This window comes from Saccostrea cucullata, unplaced genomic scaffold (genome assembly GCF_032062105.1).
Source record: "Saccostrea cucullata isolate Sc308-1 unplaced genomic scaffold, CSIRO_AGI_Scuc_v1 ctg1438, whole genome shotgun sequence".
Taxonomy (NCBI): Eukaryota; Metazoa; Mollusca; class Bivalvia; order Ostreida; family Ostreidae; genus Saccostrea; species Saccostrea cuccullata.
In genome coordinates this window covers 43338-66272 of record NW_026920305.1, presented here as the reverse complement: position 1 = coordinate 66272, position 22935 = coordinate 43338, and the positions used below count along the sequence as shown (strand labels likewise).

Here is a 22935-nt window from a genome sequence, read left to right as displayed (position 1 = left end):
ATTAATTGTGACTTTGGTGATGTAAATAAAACGAAGAATGAGAATAAATACAAGTTATTTTTTTTGTACTGATAATGTACATGTAATAAGGGTTTGCATCTCTCTCTATCCTCTCTCTCTCTCTCTCTCTCTCTCACGGCATTCTTTTTACAGACTTAACAAGAATAGAATAGCTTAATAAAATAAAAAAAACTTCTAAAATAAATACTCAATACACTTAAAGGATTATTGAAACCATAAATACTTGTCTGTGAAAAGATTTTTTTTTTGTTCAAGAAAGCGCTCGGAAGTTATTGTATTAATTTCGTGTGTCTGCTGTTGATTTTTGTATCTATTTTGTTCACTGATATTTCTCTTCTGAAGCAAACGTTTAAGCGATAGATCTACAATTAAAAAAAACAATTTACATATCTAATTACTAGGAATAAAAATGAAGCAGGAATAGTCATATTTCGGTCATTTTCAAAAAAAGTCCACTTTTTTGTCTTTTGATCAGAATAATAGGAAAAACATTCTTAAGACTGAAAATTTTTTCCCCGTTGGTTAATATACATGGTCATACAGGTTATAAGTTATTTTATGATCATCTCCCAGGTGTTTTATAAAAAATATTCTATGCATTCCGAGTAAAATTTAACAGTAAAACCATGTCACTTCAACAGAAATTTTATAACGTGCTTAGTTAAATGATGGGGAAAATATTACCCTGTGAAGATATGTACAAATTTTGCACCTCATATTAATTGAATTCATTTACAGATTAATTTAATATGATTGTTTTACTTATGCCGCCCACTCAATACTAGTATTGTGCATTTAACATTCAGGAAGTGACATGTCCTACAAGTTTATGTCATTCCTGTTACCAAAAAGAAAATGTTAAAATAAAAGTTATCTCACTTTCCTAGGAACTGTTTTCATGATCCACATTATATCATCATTTTCTGTTGTCTCAAGTTTATGAGCGCCATGATTTGAAAGTGAGTAAAGAAAGGGTTCAAAGGTCGATAAGTTTGTCTTATTGGTAGAGTATAATTAAAATACGTCCTATCTGTTACCTTCATATTATGCAAGTACTCTTTAAATTGTTTATTCTGCTAGAACAATTAGATTAACTAAGTTACAAAGAAATGGTTTCAATGTCTGAATGATGCAAAAAGAGTACGTTATACTAACTAACTGGTGATTTATATGAGAAACGTCCATCCTGTTACTGTCATTCCTGTTAGCATTAATATGGTAACAGTAAGGAAAACTGGACTTCATATCTTGAGTTTTAACAATAAAAACAATTACTTTTATTTTTCTAAGTAATATAAGTTTAATAACACATGTTAAAAAAACTTTGTAAATCATATTGAAATTTGTTTGTGCTTCAAATAGTGCCATTATAACTTAAACATGCACTCTTGTAACAGAATGGACAGAAATTGTAACAGGAGGGACAAATTATCCTGGTATTTATATACCCATTTAAGTTTTATCATTTGTTTTTCTTAAAATTATGAAAAATTCTTAGTTTTGCAACAGCATAGAGTACCTTTAATAAACAAAAATTGAAGTGATAAATATTTTAATAGCCTTTACAATTAAATTTTGTAACAGGATGGACATAAATGTCTTTTATTGTCTCGAATTTGCCAGATTTGACAAAATTATGTTTTTATTCTACATTTCTTTCTCTTTTCTTAACCAATAAAGTTAAAAAAAGTCAATTTTTATTTAAAATGTAGATTTCATTGTCCATCCTGTTACACTGTTTGGTCCATCCTGTTACTGTTTTGTCCTTCCTGCTACCCGAGTCCTTACTGTTACCAGTATATTTTCCTAGTTTAAATTGCTTTGGCAGAGCACATGTTTAAAGGGTGTTGCTAAAACGCGGAACGGAAAGCGGAACGGAACGGAAAACGGAAAATTAATGTCAAGCAAATAACCTAGATTTGAGACAAATCACACATAAAAAGCAATCTTCATGATATAAAAGGCACCTCTGATGAAAAATTATCATGAAATACGATATATTCATGAATCTGATGCACCCCTCAGAACTGGCAAATGTACATGCAATGGTCATTAAATATAGTCTGTGAGATATGTAATAACTAGATTCAATTCCAGAGTATCCAACTGAAGGTTTCGTTAAAATTAATTTTTTTAAGAAAGCTCGCCCATAAACGAAAAATATGAAATAGGCGGAAGGAAAACTACTGGTATGTACATACATGTATCTGTAAAGACAAAAAAAGCATGCACCCGTTTGACATTCAGATTATGCATGCAGTGGCGTATCCAGGAATCTTGAAGGGGGGGGGGGGCAGTTTGGGGTCGGAATAGGTGCCCCCAGCAACAAAAAAATTGATTTAGATAAACATGTATATTTTGGTCACCAAAAATAGGTTGGCAGGGGGGGGGGGGGTCTTGGCCCCTCTTAATCCACCAGTGACATCATATCAATGCATATTGAAAAATGAAAATATGAACAAAAGAAAAAAAGTTCTTGCAAAATAATTTAACAGCGTGTTCAATTGTTTTCTTTAGCCAAGTTGCAACTTTTCAGATATGAGCGGAAAAAAACAGGGAAGTCAAAATGTTTTACGGGATCATTCATACCCATCCCCCACCTCCAAACACACTTTAACTTCATTGACTGTACAGATGATACATAAATTTTGCCACAGTTAAGATTTATGACTTCAAGGATTTCAATAGATAGAAAGCAGCTCTATTTTGTATATAATTTTAACATATAATTTTTAATTTTAAGTTTTACACTCGAGGTTATCCGAGCTTGCCGGAAAGGAGAACTCTAACAGTAATCTTGAGATATTTTTTTTAAAGATTTTTATTTCTCTTACCAATTAACATGATTCATTTAGATTCATGTATAAAATCTTTGCCTCCCCCTCCCCCTTTTTCCAGACATAAGGTTTTCACTTTAGAAATGTTTCATTGAAACCCCCAACACTTTCTAGATCTGTTAAATCATACATGTTAACTCTCCCGATTTAGGCGGGAGTCTACCGCTTTTTCACTCCATCTCCCGCCTACCGATTTAATTCAGAAATCTACCGCTTTTCTACAAAAGCTGCGTCTAAAGTATTTTTGGTCCGCTTGGGTATCCATTTTTGAAGCCACTCTCATAAAATCTCGCTAGATATCGCGTGATTTGACTTGGAATCATACAAACGCTTTTTTTGTACATCGATTTCAAGCACGGATTTGACAACGACAACAACATAAGACTACCAGTGATTACATTGGTTACGATAAATTAATCAACATCCCTGCCATGAAAAAGGAGATACAGCTTTTAAGAATTAGATGAAAACATTTGACATCGTCTTTAAAAGCACAGAAGCTCACAACTTTATCAATAAAGTCAATAGAAATCACTCGATTGACCAAGTCATGTGGCACATCTCTACTTTCGTTTTCGATCATCGCGGGAAATCTGATTTATATAACGAAAGATACGAACTTGTTTTAGATCTAGATTAAACCATGCCATCATTTGTTTTGTTTAAAAACTGAATGAACATTCAGAATTATTGCTTCTAGGCTATTTCAGCAAAGATCACTCTTCAGAAGGCTAAGTAAAGCAGCCAATCCAAGCAAAATGATGAGCATTAAAAATTATTTGAATTTGTATAATTTATGTCAAACTTAAGGTGTTTCTGTCTTCTTCTTTGCTGTTGATATTTAAGATTAATTAGTGTAGGTACCTGATTTCATTTAAGGCTTATAATATACATTTATATTACATGAAAGATATCGATAATCCAAGCGTTAAACAACACGCGCGCAATGCTACCGCTTTTGAGGTCTGAATCTCCCTCTTTTTAATCACAATAGGTTAACATGTATGGTTAAATTAATGTAGAAAGTTAGTGTAAATATAATGTGTACCGAAAGAAGTTTGACTTGCAATTTCCCCCCACCCCCCTTCCCTTCCGAATAGAACAATTGCTTTCTTTTTTCGCTTGTCCAGTTCTTTTCAGGTACTAGTAAATTGTTCCTTCTCCGACACCCCCCCCCCCCTTTCGAAAGTGATGCTACGTCACTGCTATGTCAGCGGTTTTCGTGAATAAGAGACTTAACATGACTATAATCAATTTGTATTTATTAATGAGGGAATAAATATGCATAAGTTTACCCTTTCTGATAAAATTTGTGTATTTTAAATGATTTAATCTGAAATTATATTTTCCGTTTTCCGTTCCGTTCCGCTTTCCGTTCCGTTTTCCGTTCCGCGTTTTAGCAACACCCCATGTTTAAATAACTTTCTGTAATTGTTTATTCTAATCACAAAAATAATGTACAAGAATGTTTTTTCAACTATAGCATATAAACATTCTGCAATAAGGCTTTTCATGAAGAGAAACCCGTAGATTTTGCTTCTGTTTGGTATATGGTAGTTTGACATGCTTTTAAACGCTCATATATTAGATGAATGTCAGACATCTCGGCATTCAATGATATTTTTTTTCATTTTTTAACGATATACAAAAGATTATTTGATGAAAATTTTGAAATAGAGTTTTACAGCTCTTTTTTATGAAAGTAACAGGAAGGACATTAAAGTTTAAATGACTTAGATAAAATGTCAATATTTTTTAAAAGAAATATTTTCTTTTATGCAATGCAGTGGATTTTAGTAGTTTATTACTGTATTATTCAAATAAAGTTGAAAAAATCATAGGAAAACCACTTTCATTTTATATCATATTCAAAAAATATGTCATTCAAAAAATGGACTTTTTTTGAAAATGACCCATTTATTTCTATAGATCAATCAAATAAAACTAATTTATATATGTGCATAGCGTTATATGTATAGAACAAGTATATACCCGGTATATATTAATTCCTTTTGATTATGTTACAACTTTATTTTAAAGTGAAAAAATATTTCATTTAATATTTTTTTTCCTTTTTCAAATGAAGGGTCAGCATATGTAAAAATTAAATACGGAAATATTTACGAATTCTATATATATAAATACATATCTATACATAATGCCAAAGACATCGGTGGGATGATGTTATTTCTTCCTTTCATTTTTTTTTTTTTTCATTTTTCCTCCATCACCGCTGTAGTGTAAAATGTTAAAATTGAAACCGAGAAATTAATTTGTTAAAAGCTGAAATATAATTATATACATGCATTAAGTACTTCAAAAGTCATTTAAAATGAATAAAATTTTAGCAGCCAATCAAAAATTAAAGCTAACAGGCTCCGCCCACTTCATTTGCATACCATTTCTCAAAGCGTACCGTTCTCAAAACGAACCGTTCCGTGCAAGAAACGAAACGTACCGTCCACAAAGCGTACCGTTCCATGCACAAAGCGAACCGTTCCGTGCACAAAGTGTACCGTGCCGTGCACAAAGCGAACCGTTCCGTGCACAAAGCGTATCGTACCGTTCTCAAAACGAACCGTTCCGTTCACAAAGCGTACCGTTCCGTGCACAAAGCGTACCGAACCGTACCGTTCAAGTGGTGTAGTAGCATGGTTTAGGGGCTGTATAAATATTAAAATGTAGTGGCATGTGTCGATCCTAATTTATGACCTTGAATGTTGGTAAAAGTTATCCATACATGCCAACTTTCCCGATTTAGGCGGGATTCTCCCGATTTTACCCTTTCATCCTGCCTTCCCGATCGGGAAAGAAAAATTGCCCTAATTTCCTGATTTGAAAAAATCACCAATATTTCCGATTATAAAAGATTCCCTACCGCTGAATTTTGGCAATCGGGATAACAATGTCAAACTTGTTTATTCAATGCACTCAGATAAGTTTCATTGTTTATTTAACAATGTTAATTAGCCACAGGAAATCACTTCACGCTTGAACGCACGCAGTTGTCCAGGTACAAGTAGCTTACAGCTTAGGGCAATTAGGGGATTATCTTGTCAGTTTTAAGGGGTATGCAAGGTGAAACACATAGATTAACGTGTTAATTGTTAGTTATTTTATTAAAAACATAAATTAAAGACAATGAAATACTAATCAAACTAAATCGGAATCCAAAGAGAACGTTTTTTTTGAAAACGAAAGTAGAAAACTACAAAGCATAGCTGCTGATTTTATCTACCTATAATGAAAAATATTGTAAAGTTTGCCAGTTAAAATATTATGAAATTAAGATGAAACAATCAAGTGTATGTCAATTAGAATTTCTTTTCCCTTCCTTCTCCCAAAAGTAATATTTTATAGGTATGTGCATGACTTACGGAAATACCCACATGGCACCATCAAGCCTGACAAATTTCATGACTGTAAAAAAATAATTCTCCTTTGGATAGGTGGTATAAATTTCAGTAACTTTAATACCTTATTAGAATTACTAATTAATTGAAATATAAATAAAAAATCTCAAAAATGTTTCCAGAAACAGGACTTTACAGTATCAAAACCTCATATATTTTTTAGCCTTTGAAAAAAATGATTTAAAAGTTGTACAATTTTCAATTTTCACTAAAGTATGTGTCCTGGTAGAAAAAAAAACATGTTTTTAATGAGAGAGGCACTTATTTTAGCAAAAATATTTCAAGTTTTGGAAAAAAAAAAAAATTTAAAATTTTTTTTCTAATCATTTTTTTTTTGTTAAATTAATCCTTAAGTTGTATTAATAAGTGATATCAAAAATTATAAATTTAAAAAAATGATCATTTCATTATCATTTAATTTCACTACAAAATGTCGCGAATTTAGAGCTTTGAAAATTGTCGTCACACGCTAAATCCCCCATGGGAATTTTCAAAAGTTGGCATGTATGGTTATCGCCCTTTATTTTTAATTTGCAGAAAAAAATTAATTTAAAAAAATTTTGCCTGGTAAAAAAGTTGTTTTCAAATGTCATACTATTTCGAATGTTTCAATGCATCTTTCTACCACAGTATTTGATGATATTATTTTTATCATTTATTCCAAGCTCTCCGATTGGCTCAAACTTGATCAAGTGATTAAGTATATAACAGCATAAAGACTTGAGTTACTATTTATAGAATCTGAAATGCATATCGACTTGATGTTTCTTAAAATGGAGATCATAATTTTCTGTAAAACAAAAATAATACTGATTTCACAATTATAGCTAGTACAGTGTATGACTTGATGTTTCTCAAAAAATATATACTTCATCTTGTAATTAATATTTTTTAATGTTCTGTAATTAATGAGACATAACAATATGAATTAGGATCTACTTTGTATTGAAACATATTGAATATGCTTGTCAAGAATTGATACAAATAAATGTAGTATTTAGAATTAGTAAATCCTCTAAATTACTTCATCAGTATAAAGGTTACAAAATTACATTAAACAGCTTAATTTATTTTGATCTCTAGTCTCTCAAAGTTAAAGAGAGAAAACTTGTGCCTTGTTCCCATTATTTTCAAATTGTATTTTGTTAATCTATGTAAAAATAATATAACAAATGTAGCCCTTTAATTCGGTCAATCCATAGATATATCGACTTCACAGAAAAGCATACCGGCCACGCAGTTCGTGCTCTTCTTTTCTATGCTTTTCTGTGAAGTTTATATATCTATCGATCGACCTCATCAAAGGGCTATATTTATACAATATTCATGTATTTGAATTTTTATTGAGAAAAATCGCTTTTCCCGATAGACTTCAATGCAATTTTGTTCATTAACTACTGCTTAATTAATGAATTTTTTGAAAATCTCTTATTGGCAATCCTTTTCTAATATAAAATGCTTTAATTTAATATCAGAGTTTTGGTTACTTGATGGACTTTTAAGGGTAGAGAATTTGGTCTTATTTGGGATGAAAATCCTTAAATGTCTAGTAAACAGTATTGATAATTCATTCAGTATAAACTTCTGGGCTATTTATCATGTATACTACCTGTGTTTGAGCTATTTAGGTTTGATCCTGTAGTAATACCTCTGATTTTTTTGTTTTGTGTTGTTACAGTGTACATATCCGCCGTACAGACAAGCTCGCTGCGGAGGCCTCTTTCCACTCAGTGGCTGAATACATGACTTATGTCGAGGATTACTTTAATAAATTAGAACATCGCATGCCTGGGGTTCAGCGCAGGGTTTTCCTGGCCTCTGATGATCCTACAGCCTTACCTGAAGCCAAAAAGAAGTATGAAATTTTTGTATTCTTATTTTTGTACCCTGGCAAACAAAGTTTGGGATATACATGTATAGGAATCACAATGTCCATTTGTCTGTCTGTGCAATCTTGTCCAGGCTATAACTTTGCAAAGGAGAATCATTGGTTACTTGGTTCAAAGATTATTTATGACCTGAGAGGTCATATGAACTTGACCCAAGGTCACAGTTGGAAAATCAAGATAAGTGGAAGAAAAAGTTTAAAATTTAAGATTTTTTGCAGCTGAAATTTATTTATGAACATCTAAAATATTTAGCATCTAAAAAAATGAGACTTACTTGGTATTTAACCATTCAGCTTATTTTACTCAAACTAAACATGTGGTACTCGAGGAACATAAAGTATGAAACATTTATTAAATTGTCAGAGGTACATACATGTATGGCATGTTATTCTGGGGGTCATTTAGGATTGTCCTCTTTTTCACAGTTATCCAGATTACACTTTTATCAGTGACCCTGCTGCCACTTTGTCTGCTGGGCTCAACAGACGCTACTCGGATGAATCGTTAAGGGGGGTCATTCTGGATATTCATTTCCTGTCTCTGTGTGACCATTTAGTTTGTACCTTTTCATCACAGGTAAGAAATACTGTAGACGTACTTTTTTCCACAAGGTCATAATTCCGCGGAATCTCAATTTCTGTTTAATCCGAGGGTAGAAAATTATGCCGATCTCTTAAATTGTCGCTATATCTATTACATTTACATTAAGTATGCTTGGACGAATTTCCGCGGAAAATTTGTTACCGCATACATAGCGTAAATTAATACCACGCGGAAAAATGTACTTCTACAGTACAAGGAAATTAGACTAATCATACATCAGAATTTATTTCTTATGTTAAATAAAACAGAAAATTACACAACTTAATACAAAATTAATTCTTAACATTTGTGAATGTTCATCAACAATGATGTCGGGAGTTAACTGAACTGCATGTTTTGCTCCCCTGGAGGCCCGAGAATTTGAGTTCAAAACCAAAGATATAATCTCTAAAAATCAATTTACTCCAGAAAACCTTGCAGCAAAATTGTTTGAATAATAGTAAGAGTATTGTTTATCTAAATTATGTAATTTATCTGCATTAAGTAGGTATTCAGGGCCTATGGCATGGCTGAAGATGAAATCTTGTTATCTCAAACACAATGGAACTTAAAAAATTGGTATAATCAAAAGATTCTGAATACTGTATACAGGGAAATTTTCGCCCCTTTCGCCCAAGCCTAAAGTGGGCGAATTTAAAACAGGGCGAATTCAAAGTAAATTGTATAATATCTTAAACAAAAATCTTTTTGGGCGAATTTAAAACGGGGTAAACTTGTTTTCAGATGTGAAAGGGCGAAAATAACATGGGGTGAAAATAACCCTGTATACAGTATTGAGGGTAAAATACTTAAAGAATAAGAGTATGGGACTTCCAAATAGCTTCCAACATTTTCATGATATTCAAGTTATCAGTGTTAGAGATACTGAATTTGAACTGTACAGGGTGTCCGAAAAGAAAGATAACACTTTCAAACTTTTAGAATGCCGGTTTAAGGTTGAAGAATTTATATCAAAATACGTACACATATAAAGCAAACAGGTAAGTTTAATCTGATAGCTTAATTTAATTAATATATCAAAGAGTGTTATTAAAGCAGCAATTCAAGTACATACTAACAACTTGTCATTTCAATAATTAATGACATTCTCTAAGTGATGTCCTTTCACCAGCTTCCCTTCCCTATCATGCACTTTGAAATTATTATTAACATCTTGACACATTTCTTTCCTGATCTTCTCAACTTCCCGTTTGATGTTTGACAAAAGCATACTTGTGTCCAAAGGTTTTGGTTTGTAAACGGAAGACATGAGGTATCCCCAGAGAAAGTAATCGCACGGGTTCAAATCAGGACTGTGCGCAGGCCAAGATTGTCCACAGTCCTTCACTTCTGGGTATCGCCGGGAAATCACCTTGTTGCCGAAGATTTCATTCAGATAATCTAATACAATATTAGATGTATGTGCTGTAGCACCATCTTGCATGAACCAGACATTTTGCATATTTGCTGTTCATTTTTGAAGCGCACTAACAAATTTGTTTTTCAAAAGTGACAGGTATCTTTGTGAATTAACACTGTCCATAAACACGTAAGGGCGAATCACTCCATGTGACGATATGGCACACCAAACAGTTAATTTTTCACTATGCAATGGTCTTCAGTGTAACAATGAGGCTGTTCATTTCCCCTAGAATCTCATGTTTTGTTTACATATATGTCCAGATAGGAGGAAATGCGATTCTCCCGAAAACCAAACATTCTGAAATGCATCTGCGTAATTGTCAGCAACGTCAGCTGCCCAACAACAAAAATCAAATCTTTCAACCTGATCTGAGATAATCAAACTCTGCATTATCTGAATTTTGTATGGAAAAAGTTTGAGATCCTTCCTGATTATGTCATGAACACAAGTTTTAGGGATTCCAGTCTCTGAGGAGGAACCTCTAACAGATTTCTCTGGACTGTTAGAGAGCATTTCTTGAAGTGTACTCACATTTTCGTAGCTCCGACTTGACCTCGGTCGACCTACTTTTGGCGCATCTGCTACCGATCCTTGTCGCTCGAATTTAGATATAATCTTGTAGACATGTTTCCTGCTCATTACAATTCTTAAAATGGGATCCAAACTTTCGCTTAACGTCTGTTACACTTTTCGTTTCATAAAATTGTTTGACGATAAAAATACTCTGTTCTGACGTAAGTCGCGCCATATTGAAATAATGTTTAATTAAGATGATGTCATAGTGTCGGAACATCATTAGTTTTAGCGCATTATTTTTTCTAATAGTAAAAACTTTTGTTTGAGATCTTTGGAATGATATCAGTTTCATTTAGCAAAGTTTTCAAAATGTTAAGGACCCTCTCTACACCAGTACAAAATGTTTTTTGGATATTGAGAAAAATATATGCTATAAAGGTGTTAGTATTGAGCTTAAGGTGCGTGGCATTTACCCCCAGGAAAAATAATCAAACACAACACAGTATCAGTGAATAGAAATCACTGCTGTTTACTTCCATAGAGAAAACGTGTAAATAACATGTTCAATTAATTTATCTTGGCCTTTTAAAATGTTAAGAATACCTGAAATGATTACAAATTGTGTAATAAACTGTGAATTTCTAATTTAAAGAATTTAGATCTAATGGCAGATCACACTAACTGCAAAAAAATACCATAGAACCAGAACTCTTTAGTGTGCAGTGTAGAGAGGGTTCTTAAATGTTACCTTTCTTTTCAGACACCCTGTATATCAGTCATTCTATGTAAAATGGACCAATTCAAAACATGATAAAAAAATGCTTGTTTCAAAAAGCAAAATGAACATCATAATTCTCTAAAGGACATATCAGTGAACTTGAAAACAAAGAATTGTCCACAAAATTTGTATCATTAACTTTTTACAATAATTTCAAGATACCATTGACTTAAGGATGTACAACACACCCACTGCCAAAAATTCCTGTCATTTAATTTTCGCTTTTTTTAGCTCTACTGGTCAAAGACCAGAAGAGCTTATGCGATAGTAAGGTGTCCGTCGTCCGTCCGTCTGTCTGTCTGTCCGTCTGTCTGTAAACAATTTTTCAAAACGCTACACCTCCTACAGTTTTGGTCTGATTTCAATATAACTTGGCACACAAGTAGACTTCACTAAGATACATAAAATAGTGCATCGGTTTTTGATTTCGATGAACGGTGTTGCCATGGTTACTAAAAATAGAATTTTCTTTGAAATTCCTTTAAAACGCTACTCCTCCTACAGTTTTGGTCTGATTTCAATATAACTTGGCACACAAGTAGACTACACTAAGATACATAAAATAGTGCATCGGTTTTTGATTTCGATGAACGGTGTTGCCATGGTTACTAAAAATAGAATTTTCTTTGAAATTCCTTTAAAATGCTACTCCTTCTACAGTTTTGGTCTGATTTCAATATTACATAATACACAAGTAGACTACACTAGGATACATAAAATAGTGAATTTGTTTTTTATTTTGATGAACGGTGTTGCCATGGTTACTAAAAATAGAATTTTCTTTGAAATTTCTTTAAAACGCTACTCCTCCTACAGTTTTGATTTGATTTCAATATTACTTGGCACACAAGTAGACTACACTAAGATACATAAAATAGTGCATTGGATTTTAATTTCGATGAACGATGTTGCCATGGTTACTCAAAATTGAATTTTCTTTGAAATTCCTTTAAAACGCTAGTCATCCTACAGTTCTGGTCTGATGGCAATGGCTTCTCTTCTCATCCTTTGTTATAAGTACAAACCAGTAGAGCTACAGTCTCGACAGAGACTTCTGGTTTTGGTATATTTAATTCATGACTATATCTCCTGTGTGTATGCACATTTTGGACAAAATCATAAGAGTGGTTTTTGGACAGGAAATTCTCAAAGTTACCCCCCTTTAGTTGTTTATGAGGAGAGAAAATTTGTAGCTCTACTGGTCAGAGACCAGAAGAGCTTATGCGATAGTAATGCGACCATCATCCATCCTTCTGTCCAGCTGTCTTGCTGTCTGTTTGTAAACAATTTTTCAAAATTCTACTCCTCCTTCAGTTTTGGTATGATTTCAATTTAACTTGGCACACAAGTAGACTACACTAAGATACATAATTCTATTTATTGCTGCCTGTTGCTTTTCCTTTGGTATACGTACAGACTAGTAGAGCTACAGTCTCATCAGAGACTTCTGGTTAATCAATGAACTACTTAAACTTTGATTTTCAAAAAAGCCAGGTTAGTCTCACTGTCAAATTTCATTGACTTATTCTTTTAACTATTTAACACAAAAATATATGCGTCTTTTTGATATACATATCATAAAAAAAATTTTTAAAGACCTTAAACTAAAAAACTATGAACAGGTCTGGACGATTTTTCAAATATGGAAGTCAAGAATGATAACTGAAAGTTGCCATAAATATACATCATATACACGTAAATTTTTTTCTATCCAATCAGACAGCAGTATTTTTACACCCCAAAACATATTTCAAAGGAACAAAAAGAGAACACGTGCTGTTGTTTTTTCTTCAAAAAAGATTTTTTGACAAAAAATCTTTAGAAGTAAGAGGACAAGTTTGGAAGAATAATGTATTCCCCACATATTTACCGTGAACAAACTTGACATTTCATCTTGGAAAAAAATTAAATAAATGCATGTAATAATGCGATTGTTTACTGAGGAATAGATCAGACCGTCAAGTTATCATCAATTATAATTATAACATCTTCATATTTATTATTATACTCTATGTTGGTAACAATAATTTTGTTTAGCTGTCTGATTTCCTCGATATCGCGTAGTTTTCATGGTTATAGGTCAATTGCATACACATGTTCATCATTTAGACTACATGTAGTGATAAAATATCACGGGTTTCACGAGCGCTGAATACAATGTTATAAACACTTTTAATGGACCCAAGGAAATGTGTAAAACGTCGAGAAAGGTGAATGAAGATTATGCTTTTTTCACCATATCTTACCCCGCATATCAGAAAGTGTACGATTTTGTAATAAACACTCAGGAAATAATTAAAATATTAAAAATATTCCCATCCAAAAATATTTTCATACCAGACTCTAAAAACTGAAAATCTGCCATATTTATATCAAAACTCCTAACACAGTTTAAACTTTTGAGATAGCTACCTCATATTGAAAGATTTTTAATCCCACTTAGAATTTAATCTAACCTTTCAAGTCATGTTTGTTCACAGTAGAATTGTCATTTATGCTGTTTCATTCCTAAATATGCATAACGTTTACAAAAAATTTGTTCTAAAAAAATCTTTTGAGCAGAAAAGTTTAAAACCAGGTGTTTTATTAGCTCTTCTGAGCCAAAGGCTGAGGCCCTGTGTCAGCGGCAGGCGTTGGCACGTTAAAGATCTCTCACTGCTCAATGGCCCTGAGTGCCGAGTAAAGGTCAAAATTTGAAGCCCTTCACCGGCATACGGTGACGTCTCCATATGAGTGAGAAATTCTCAAGAGGGACGTTAAACAATATACAATCAATCTGAGCCAAAGGCTCAAAGAGCTAATGCTATGGCCATTTGTGCGGTGTGCGTTGTGCGTTAACTTTTTAGAATATGGGCCATAACTCAAGAACCCCTTGGCTAATCATTGTCAAAATTGTCACAGGGTATCCTTGGCCAAAGGGCTAATATTTATACTAAAATAAGGATTACGACCCCTAAATAAGGGGAGATAATCAGGAAAATAAAACCAGAAGCACTAGTTGCTAAAAAATCTTCTTCTCCATAACCACTGTGCAGATTTTCACCAAACTTACATACAAAGATCAGGATATATTGAAGATTAAAATTTGCATGAGGAATTACCCTGGCACAAAGGGCGTGGTCTCAAGGTCACTTCAAAGTTGACCAAAATTTACACTTAATAAAAATGTTTACATTTTGCTTACTTTAAAGACTAGGATCATCAAATCTTGTAAGTTGATGCATCTTAGGACTTCACATCATGTTAACTCAAAAGTAGGTCACAGTGACCTACTTTTTAGCTCACCTGAGAAAAATTTCATAGTTTGTGTCCGGTCCATATCTTTCTTATGGATAAACTTGGTAGGTTCTCATTTCACACAAAGATTGCCCATGACCCAAGGGTGTGTCATGACCTTGACCCAAGGTCATTTGGGGAAGTTCAAGGTCACTAAAAGAAAAATTTCATAGTTTGTGTCCGGTCCATATCTTTCTTATGGATAAACTTGGTAGGTTCTCATTTCACACAAAGATAGCCCATGACCCAAGAGTTTGTCATGAAATTGACCCAAGGTTATTTAGGGAAGTTCAAGGTCACTGGAAGAAAAAATTCATAATTCGTGTCCGGTCCATATCTTTCTTATGAATAAATTTGGTAGGTTCTCATTTCACACAAAGATTGCCCATGACCCAAGGGTGTGTCATGACCTTGACCCAAGATCATTTTGGGAAATTCAAGGTCACTGGAAGTAAAATTCATAATTTGTGTCCGGTCCATATCTTTCTTATGGATAAACTTGGTAGGTTCTCATTTCACACAAAGATTGCCCATGACTCAAGGGTGTGTCATGACCTTGACCCAAGGTCATTTGGGGAAGTTCAAGGTCACTGGAAGAAAAAATTCATAATTCATGTCTGGTCCATATCTTTCTTATGGATAAACTTGGTAGGTTCTCATTTCACACAAAGATTGCCCATGACCCAAGGGTGTGTCATGACCTTGACCCAAGGTCATTTGGGGAAGTTCAAGGTCACTGGAAGAAAAATTTCATAATTCATGTTTGATACATATCTGTATTATGGAAAAACTTACTTCTGAAAAACCCAGCGGGGGGTATTTTGTCCCGTTTGGACAGTTCTAGTTAAAATCATGACCCCTGGGGGTTGGGCAGGGCCACAATGGGGAATCAAAGTTTTACATAGAAATACATGGGAAAAATCTTTGAAAATCTTCTTCTCAAGAACCACTGGGCCAGAAAAGCTGAAACTTATGTGGAAGCATTCGGGGTAGTGTAGATTCTAAATTGTTAAAATCATGACCCCTCGGGGTTGGACGGGGCCACAATGGGGAATCAAAGTTTTACATAGAAATACATGGGAAAAATCTTTGAAAATCTTCTATTCAAGAACCACTGGGCCAGAAAAGCTAAAACTTATGTGGAAGCATCCTGGGATAGTGTAGATTCTAAATTGTTAAAATCATGACCCCCGGGGGTTGGGCGGGGCCACAATGGAGAATCAAAGTTTTACATAGAAATATATAGGAAAAATCTTCTTCTCAAGAACCACTGGGCCAGAAAAGTTGAAACTGATGTGGAAGCATCCTGGGGTAGTGTAGATTCTAAATTGTTAAAATCATGACCCCCGGGGGGTAGGGCGGGGCCACAATGGGGAATCAAAGTCTAACATAGAAATATATGGGAAAAATCTTCGAAAATCTTCTACTCAAGAACCACTGGGCCAGAAAAGCTGAAACTTAAGTGGAAGCATCCTGGGGTAGTGTAGATTCTAAATTGTTAAAATCATGACCCCCGGTGGTTGGTCAGGGCTGATCAAAGTTTTACAATGGGGAATCAAAGCATCCTATGGTAGTGTAGATTTCAAATTGTCTAAATTATGATCAGTGGTGTAGGATGTTGTCACAATATGTATAACAAGTGAGAAATCTGGTAAAGAACGGAATGGTCAAAGGTTCTCAGGTGAACGATGTGGCCCATGGGCCTCTTGTTTGATTTTGCGGGCATTTTTCAGGTCGAGGAAACTACCTTATATGGATTTTGTTGTTATTGCGCACAGAGGTGCTCACAGCAAACAATGACCCAACCGAACGAATGAGAACGAAACACATGGTTCAGGTCAATTTACCACATGATTTCACATGCCTGTCGGAGAGTCAATTAATATCTATTTTCAATTTTTTTGTTGAAAATAGAAAGAATAAATAGTAAAGAAGATGTTCCATGCTCACATTAACAAACAAAGCAAATTTTCTGTGTTAAATTGTAGGTTGAAATACAGCTCACAAACTCTTGACAAGTAATAGAAATTAAGTTTCTATACTTGATATTTGTATATTTACCATATGCTACTTGTCTAATTCATTTGTTGACTAAAGGTTCATACATTCTAAACAAAAGTGCATTGCTGTACGACATTTATTCGACACAATTTTACTATAAAGTCTCGCGTACATTGATATATAACTGTTGTGCATGGATTAAGTAGCATGCATACACATGTACAGTGGACCTTCAGATATCCGGACGCCAGATATCCGGACGCTTCACCATCCGGACGATTTTTCTTAGGAACGGATTTTTTCAACGTAATTTTGACTCATTTATCCGGAATTCCGCGTTCCGTATCCGGACGGCTCTTTTTTACTACAAAATGTATTTTTACGTTATAAATTGGTTCATTTATCCGGACGGTAAATTTTAATTTGTACTTCCCTTCTTGTCAACATTCACGCCTGAACTGAGTGATAATTGTTAATCAAAACACTGACCGGATTGATTGTTTTTACATGACAATCACCTGTGACCTGTTATGAATAACTTACGATGATTAGTCCACAGATTAAGCATGCTAAGTTGATATGGTCATAATATACGAGAGATCGATACACAAATGAAAATAAACAATTAACTGTGTTGGTAACAGAAAACAATTTTCTATTCAGTTATTTGTTATCTGCGAGATATTTATAATTTTAGTACAGAGCTGGTTTTAAATATTTTTCTATTTATAGACGGGACGACATAGTTTCATAATCTCGTAGTCTACACATGTGCACACACAAATCGGTATTGTAATTTTCATCTGTAGATTGGTGGCAGTTATCGAAAAAAAAACCTAAAACATTCAATCAAATTTGAATAATTTTAGACAATCAATGATTTCGCTTGGGATGATTACTGCATGAATTTTTATTATGTCAGATTTAGCGTGCATGAGTGTTCAAATTAAAATTAGACTCGATACTGACAGTTCGCTTGGGTGTAATCAAAGCTGCAAATGAGAGAATTCGCTTGGCTATGTTCCTCAATTTATAGGAAGTAGAAAGTAAAAACTAAGCTGGGTAATGAAAAATTTTCCGTATAAGCAGCGTTATATCCAATGTTTGTCATTCTGCTCTCCAGCTACAACCATGTCTACACCACCGGCAAAGAGAGCGCGTGTCGGCATTTAGTTTTTAGCTATAAAAATATTTATTATATATGAAAAAAAGTGTAAAAGAAGGTCTGATGTATACAAAAGATATAGTGTTTTAAAAAATAAATTATTTCTATTTGATAGCGTTGAAGTATACATAAGAGTTACAATACAAATACAGTATACATGGAAGAGAAATCGATAGAATTCAGATATCCGGACGCTTCACTTATCTGGACAATTTGCCTGGGAACCAAAGCGTCCGGATAAATGAGGCGCCACTGTATATACATTTACTTGTAAAAATCCAAAAAATATCACAAAATATTTACTGCAAGTGTTTTCGCCATGTTCGGCTCTTCAGGCAGTTATACAGCTGAACATGGCGAAAGCGCTTGCAGTAAATATTTTGTGATATTTTTTTGATTTTTACTCTTACTCTTTTTCTCTTCTCTGACACTGTCACGGTTTCTTGAATTCACGGAATTGGTGTGTAAGAAAAGTTTCCTCCCTTATCTATACATATTAAAAACTTATTCACTGTTTCTTGAATTCACGGATTCATCAACACCGTGAATATAGTGAATATTAACACCGCAAGTTATTTTCCCCCTATACAGTATCTTGAAATTGTATATTTAGAAACAATATTTACAAAGTCACCATGTACATAATGTTCACATCTTTGTAATCATTCCATAAACGAATGATAAATAAATTAACTGCCAAGTCTACGGAGACGCATACACCAACTTTCTTAATTACACATTTAAACTTGTCAAACATCAATACACTAAGAACAATCGAAAACTTCATTTCTAAGAATTTTAACAAAGTCCAATAAACTAGATTTTTTGCACTTTTAAGTGATTTTCTTTCTGATTCATTTTTCGAAGGAGTATCGGCGCTTGAATGGCATTGCAACAAGTAGCAATAATAGAATTTTGCACCAAAGCATATCTACACCATTCTAAACTGTTAAATAGCCATCTAAAATCTTGTATACATGACAATATACGTGAGTACACCTCGGAGTTGGTTGTTTAAGAGCATGGGATACACGTGAATTTTTTATTCATTTATACAATAAGCACATGTATACAGGCAATTGTCCACAAATATAATTATTCAATGGAGTGGAGAAAAACACAATATTACCATTGTTAATAAATTGTTTGTAAATGTGAGCATGGAATTAGTAGATAATGATGTAAACTTTGTGTTAAGCATGAAAAATGCTTGAAAAAATGCATCATGTCTTTCCGAGAGCGATTTGAAAAACTAGCATTTTCCAAACGTAGTATGTTTTGTAGTAACCCAACTCATTCAGCGGATTGGTTGATTTGTCAGTCACGTGCGTACAGTATTTAGCATGTAAATTTATTCTGACGTCACAGAAAATAGTTTCCTTGACCTGTTTGTTTTCCAATTAATTTTGAGGCATATTTTGGACACTTTAAGGCCTATGATCATCAAAATTTGTCAGTTGATGCATTTTGGGTCTTCAAACAACATCAATTCAAAAGTAGGTCACCATGACCTACTTTTTGAATTTTTTGGCTTATCTTTTCTAAAACATTTAATCCCATTATTTCAGACACCAAGAGGTTTAGAATCATCAAATCTTGTAAGATGATGCATCTTGGGGTCTTAAAACATATTTATAAAAAAGTAGGTCACTGTGACCTACTTTTTGAACTTTGCAGGCATTTGTTTTCAAATTGTTTAAAAGGCATATTTTGAATACTATTAGACCTATGATCATCAAATTTTGTTAGTTGATGTATATTTTGCCTTCAGAAAATGTTGACTAAAATGTAGGTCACGGTGACCTACCTTTGATATATGATGGCGTTCGACATTTGATGGCTAGATTTAAGTATCTCATGTACTTGTTGGCTTAGAATCATCAAACTTTATCAGTTGATGCATCTTGGGTTTTCGGAGATTGACAACCAAAAAGTAGGTCAGGATGACCTACTTTTGACATTTTATGGCTATATTTAAATATCTCAGGTACTTACTGGCTTAGAATCATCAAACTTTGCCATTTGATGCATCTTGGGTTTTCAGAGCATGTCGACCAAAAAGTAGGTCACTGTGACCTACTTTTGACACTTTATGGCTATATTTAGGTATCTCAGGTACTTATTGGCATAGAATCATCAAAATTTGTCAGTTGATGCATCTTGGGTTTTCAGAGATTCACGACCTAAAAGTAGGTCACTGTGACCTACTTTTGACATTTTATGTCTATATTTAGGTATCTCTCTTACTTATTGGTTTAGAATCTTCAAACTTTGTCAATTGAAGCATCTTGGGTTTTCGAAAAATGATGATCGAAAAAATAGGTCATGGTGACCTACTTTTGAATATCTCAGGTACTGATTGGCTTAGAATCATCAAACTTTGTCAGTAGATGCATCTTGGGTTTTTTCAGAGATTGATGACCAAAAAGTAGGTCACCGTGACCTATTTTGACATTTTATGGCTATATCTAGGTATCTCGAGTACTTATTGGTTTAGAATCATCAAACTTTTTCAAACGTTTATTTTGTGTATTTATAGCAATTCATGGTTATCGTTCTTGACTTCCATATTTGGAAGTCGTCCAGACCTGATGAATTATCTAAGCTTTGAAAATTGTGTATTTTTCCATTTCAAAGATTTTTTGTGAAAATTTTGGTAAAAAACTTTCTTTAGGAAGCTGGTAGTACAAATAATCTTCATAATTTTTTGTATAATTTTTGTAAGACCAGTTTTGATTTAATGGTGGAATATCACCCTCACCCCCTTTCTCCCTAAATCACGTTCCCGAGCGTCATTCAGACTTGGGTCGATTACTCTGCTATGAATCTACAAATACACATTTAAAAAAAAAATCAAATTGGAATATTGCTTTTGCTTTAAAAATATATTTAATTACATTTATCAGAGTTCTCAAATGTAAAGTGTATTTAAATGTATATTTTTAGGCAATTTTTGAATACCCATTCCACCCCTTCCTTTTTATATGCCCGTCTTAAGACGGGACGTATTATGTTATAGGCTTCATGTCCGTCCGTCCGTCTGTCTGTCCATTCATGTCCGGCTCATAACTTGAATACTATTAGACCTAGGAATATCAAACTTTGGCAGTTGATACTTCTTGGGTAGACGGTGTGTTGCGCACAAAAAGTAGGTCGCTCTGACCTTTAATAAAGATGCTATGGCCAAATATGGAAAAATCCTCTCCGTTTCATAACTAGAAAACTATTAGACCTAGAGCTTTCAAACTTGGCAAAATTATACATCTTAGGTAGAAGGTGTGTCACGGCCTATTTCAAGGTCACTGTGACCTTTAATTTAAGTGAATTTTTTTAAAAAAACTAAGTCTTTAAAATTTTAAATTTCATAATCCTAAAAAATGTAAAAATATAGTTGTATCCTTATTTAAAAATGTTAAATCAAGTAAAAACTTATTTTTTCATCATATACTTTAACAGCAATCTGTAACAAATGTTAATGTTTTGAGAGGAATTCAGTTTGTCTCATCGGCATAATTATCAAGCACTGGTCAAGAAGAATTTTGATAGCAGAAATTCACATGTCAAAATTAGAGAGAAATTAATGAGTTTATTGTCAGGAGCTAACTGGTAGTCTATATATATTATTATAACAGTAACTTGATCCGAAGGGTCGTATCAGGTCGAGTTGACAGGCGCGGATCATCAGATCTAACGAGACGCGAAGCGTCGAGTTTGATCTGATGATCCGCGCCTGTCAACGAGACGTGATACGGCTCTTCGGATCAAGTTACTGTTATAATGATAAATGTATTATATACCCCCTTATAACTAGCTAAATATAGCAAAATAAAACTTTAGAGATCAATTGTATAATACTTATCCATAAAACAAAGCATAATAACAAGGGACTTTTTAACGCGCAAGAAAAATAACGTCATGTTTTTGCGTACTACGTCATCAGTTTCAGAGAGTGGTGATATGGATTCAGAAAACCACAGTGTGGTGATACGGAAAGTCGGATCACGACGTCACGTGATTCCGTTAATTCTACAGTAAAATTGAGTGATACACGTTGGGTATATATTAAAAGAGCATATCTGATCATGCAGCTGTTATCTTAATTTATCTCTTGGGAGTTGGGCAAAAGGAAATAAAATAAAATAAAATATGCAATAAACAATTTAAAGCTGCAGATGGATATTTGTTAAGTTCTAACACAGCCAGTTTAGAATTATATGATGTATTATTTGTTATAATTATAATGTAAGTCTCTTAGAGATGTATGTACAATATTTTAAACATGATAAGAAATGGAAATTAGATCATTGAAATCTGTGTCAATATGTTAATCAATGTTATCTGATTTTCTCGCACCTTAACCAATTTATGATTATTGAACAATATATTTGACGGGCGTATCATGCTGTGGCGGGGCACTTTATTTTGTGTGGCAGACCATACCATGCATAACCCCACATTTGGGGGCGCGGAATGGTGACATCAGGGGTACGGAATTTGAAGCGTAATTTGCAATGATCATGGACCTGATTAGCTTTCTTACATGATTGAAATGAAAATAATCCTAAATTCACTTATGGCGGAACACGGTGATATCCCAGCTTACTGTTACTCGTTTCCGAGCTCGGAACTCGTCCTAGAAATACAAGAACACTTCTGCAATATCTGGCAAGAGCATGTGGGAATGCAAATTTGACCGTTTCTGTGTGAAAATTGGTGCCTTATATATAACTCTGATTCATTTGACTTATGTGAGGGATTTCTAGGTATGATTTTGCTCCAGACACTCTAATGTTTCAGAGAATTCCCCTCAAATAAAGGGGACAGACTTCAATTTAAGTGTGTGGCATTTGGGGGTACAGATATTAGTGGAGGCTGGGGGAAGGAATAATTTTTAGTCATTGTACATCAATCGTAATTCTTAAAATTAGCTCTGTTTTAATTGTTTAGATCCTGGTTTATAAATTGGAATTGGAAATGTCTTTTTGAATGATACGACAAATAGTACTTTGTAGCAAAGATTTTACCACAATGATC

General features: G+C 33.7%; 1 protein-coding gene across 1 annotated transcript in view; it reads left to right on the top strand.

Moving 5' to 3' along the window:
* Window positions 1-22935, top strand: part of LOC134246648 (alpha-(1,6)-fucosyltransferase-like) — a 134719-nt gene that overhangs the window by 86008 nt on the left and 25776 nt on the right. The window contains exons 5-6 of the mRNA XM_062729024.1: window positions 7950-8126; window positions 8586-8736. Of these exons, the coding sequence (XP_062585008.1) occupies window positions 7950-8126; window positions 8586-8736 (328 nt within the window). The remainder of the gene's footprint in view (window positions 1-7949; window positions 8127-8585; window positions 8737-22935) is intronic.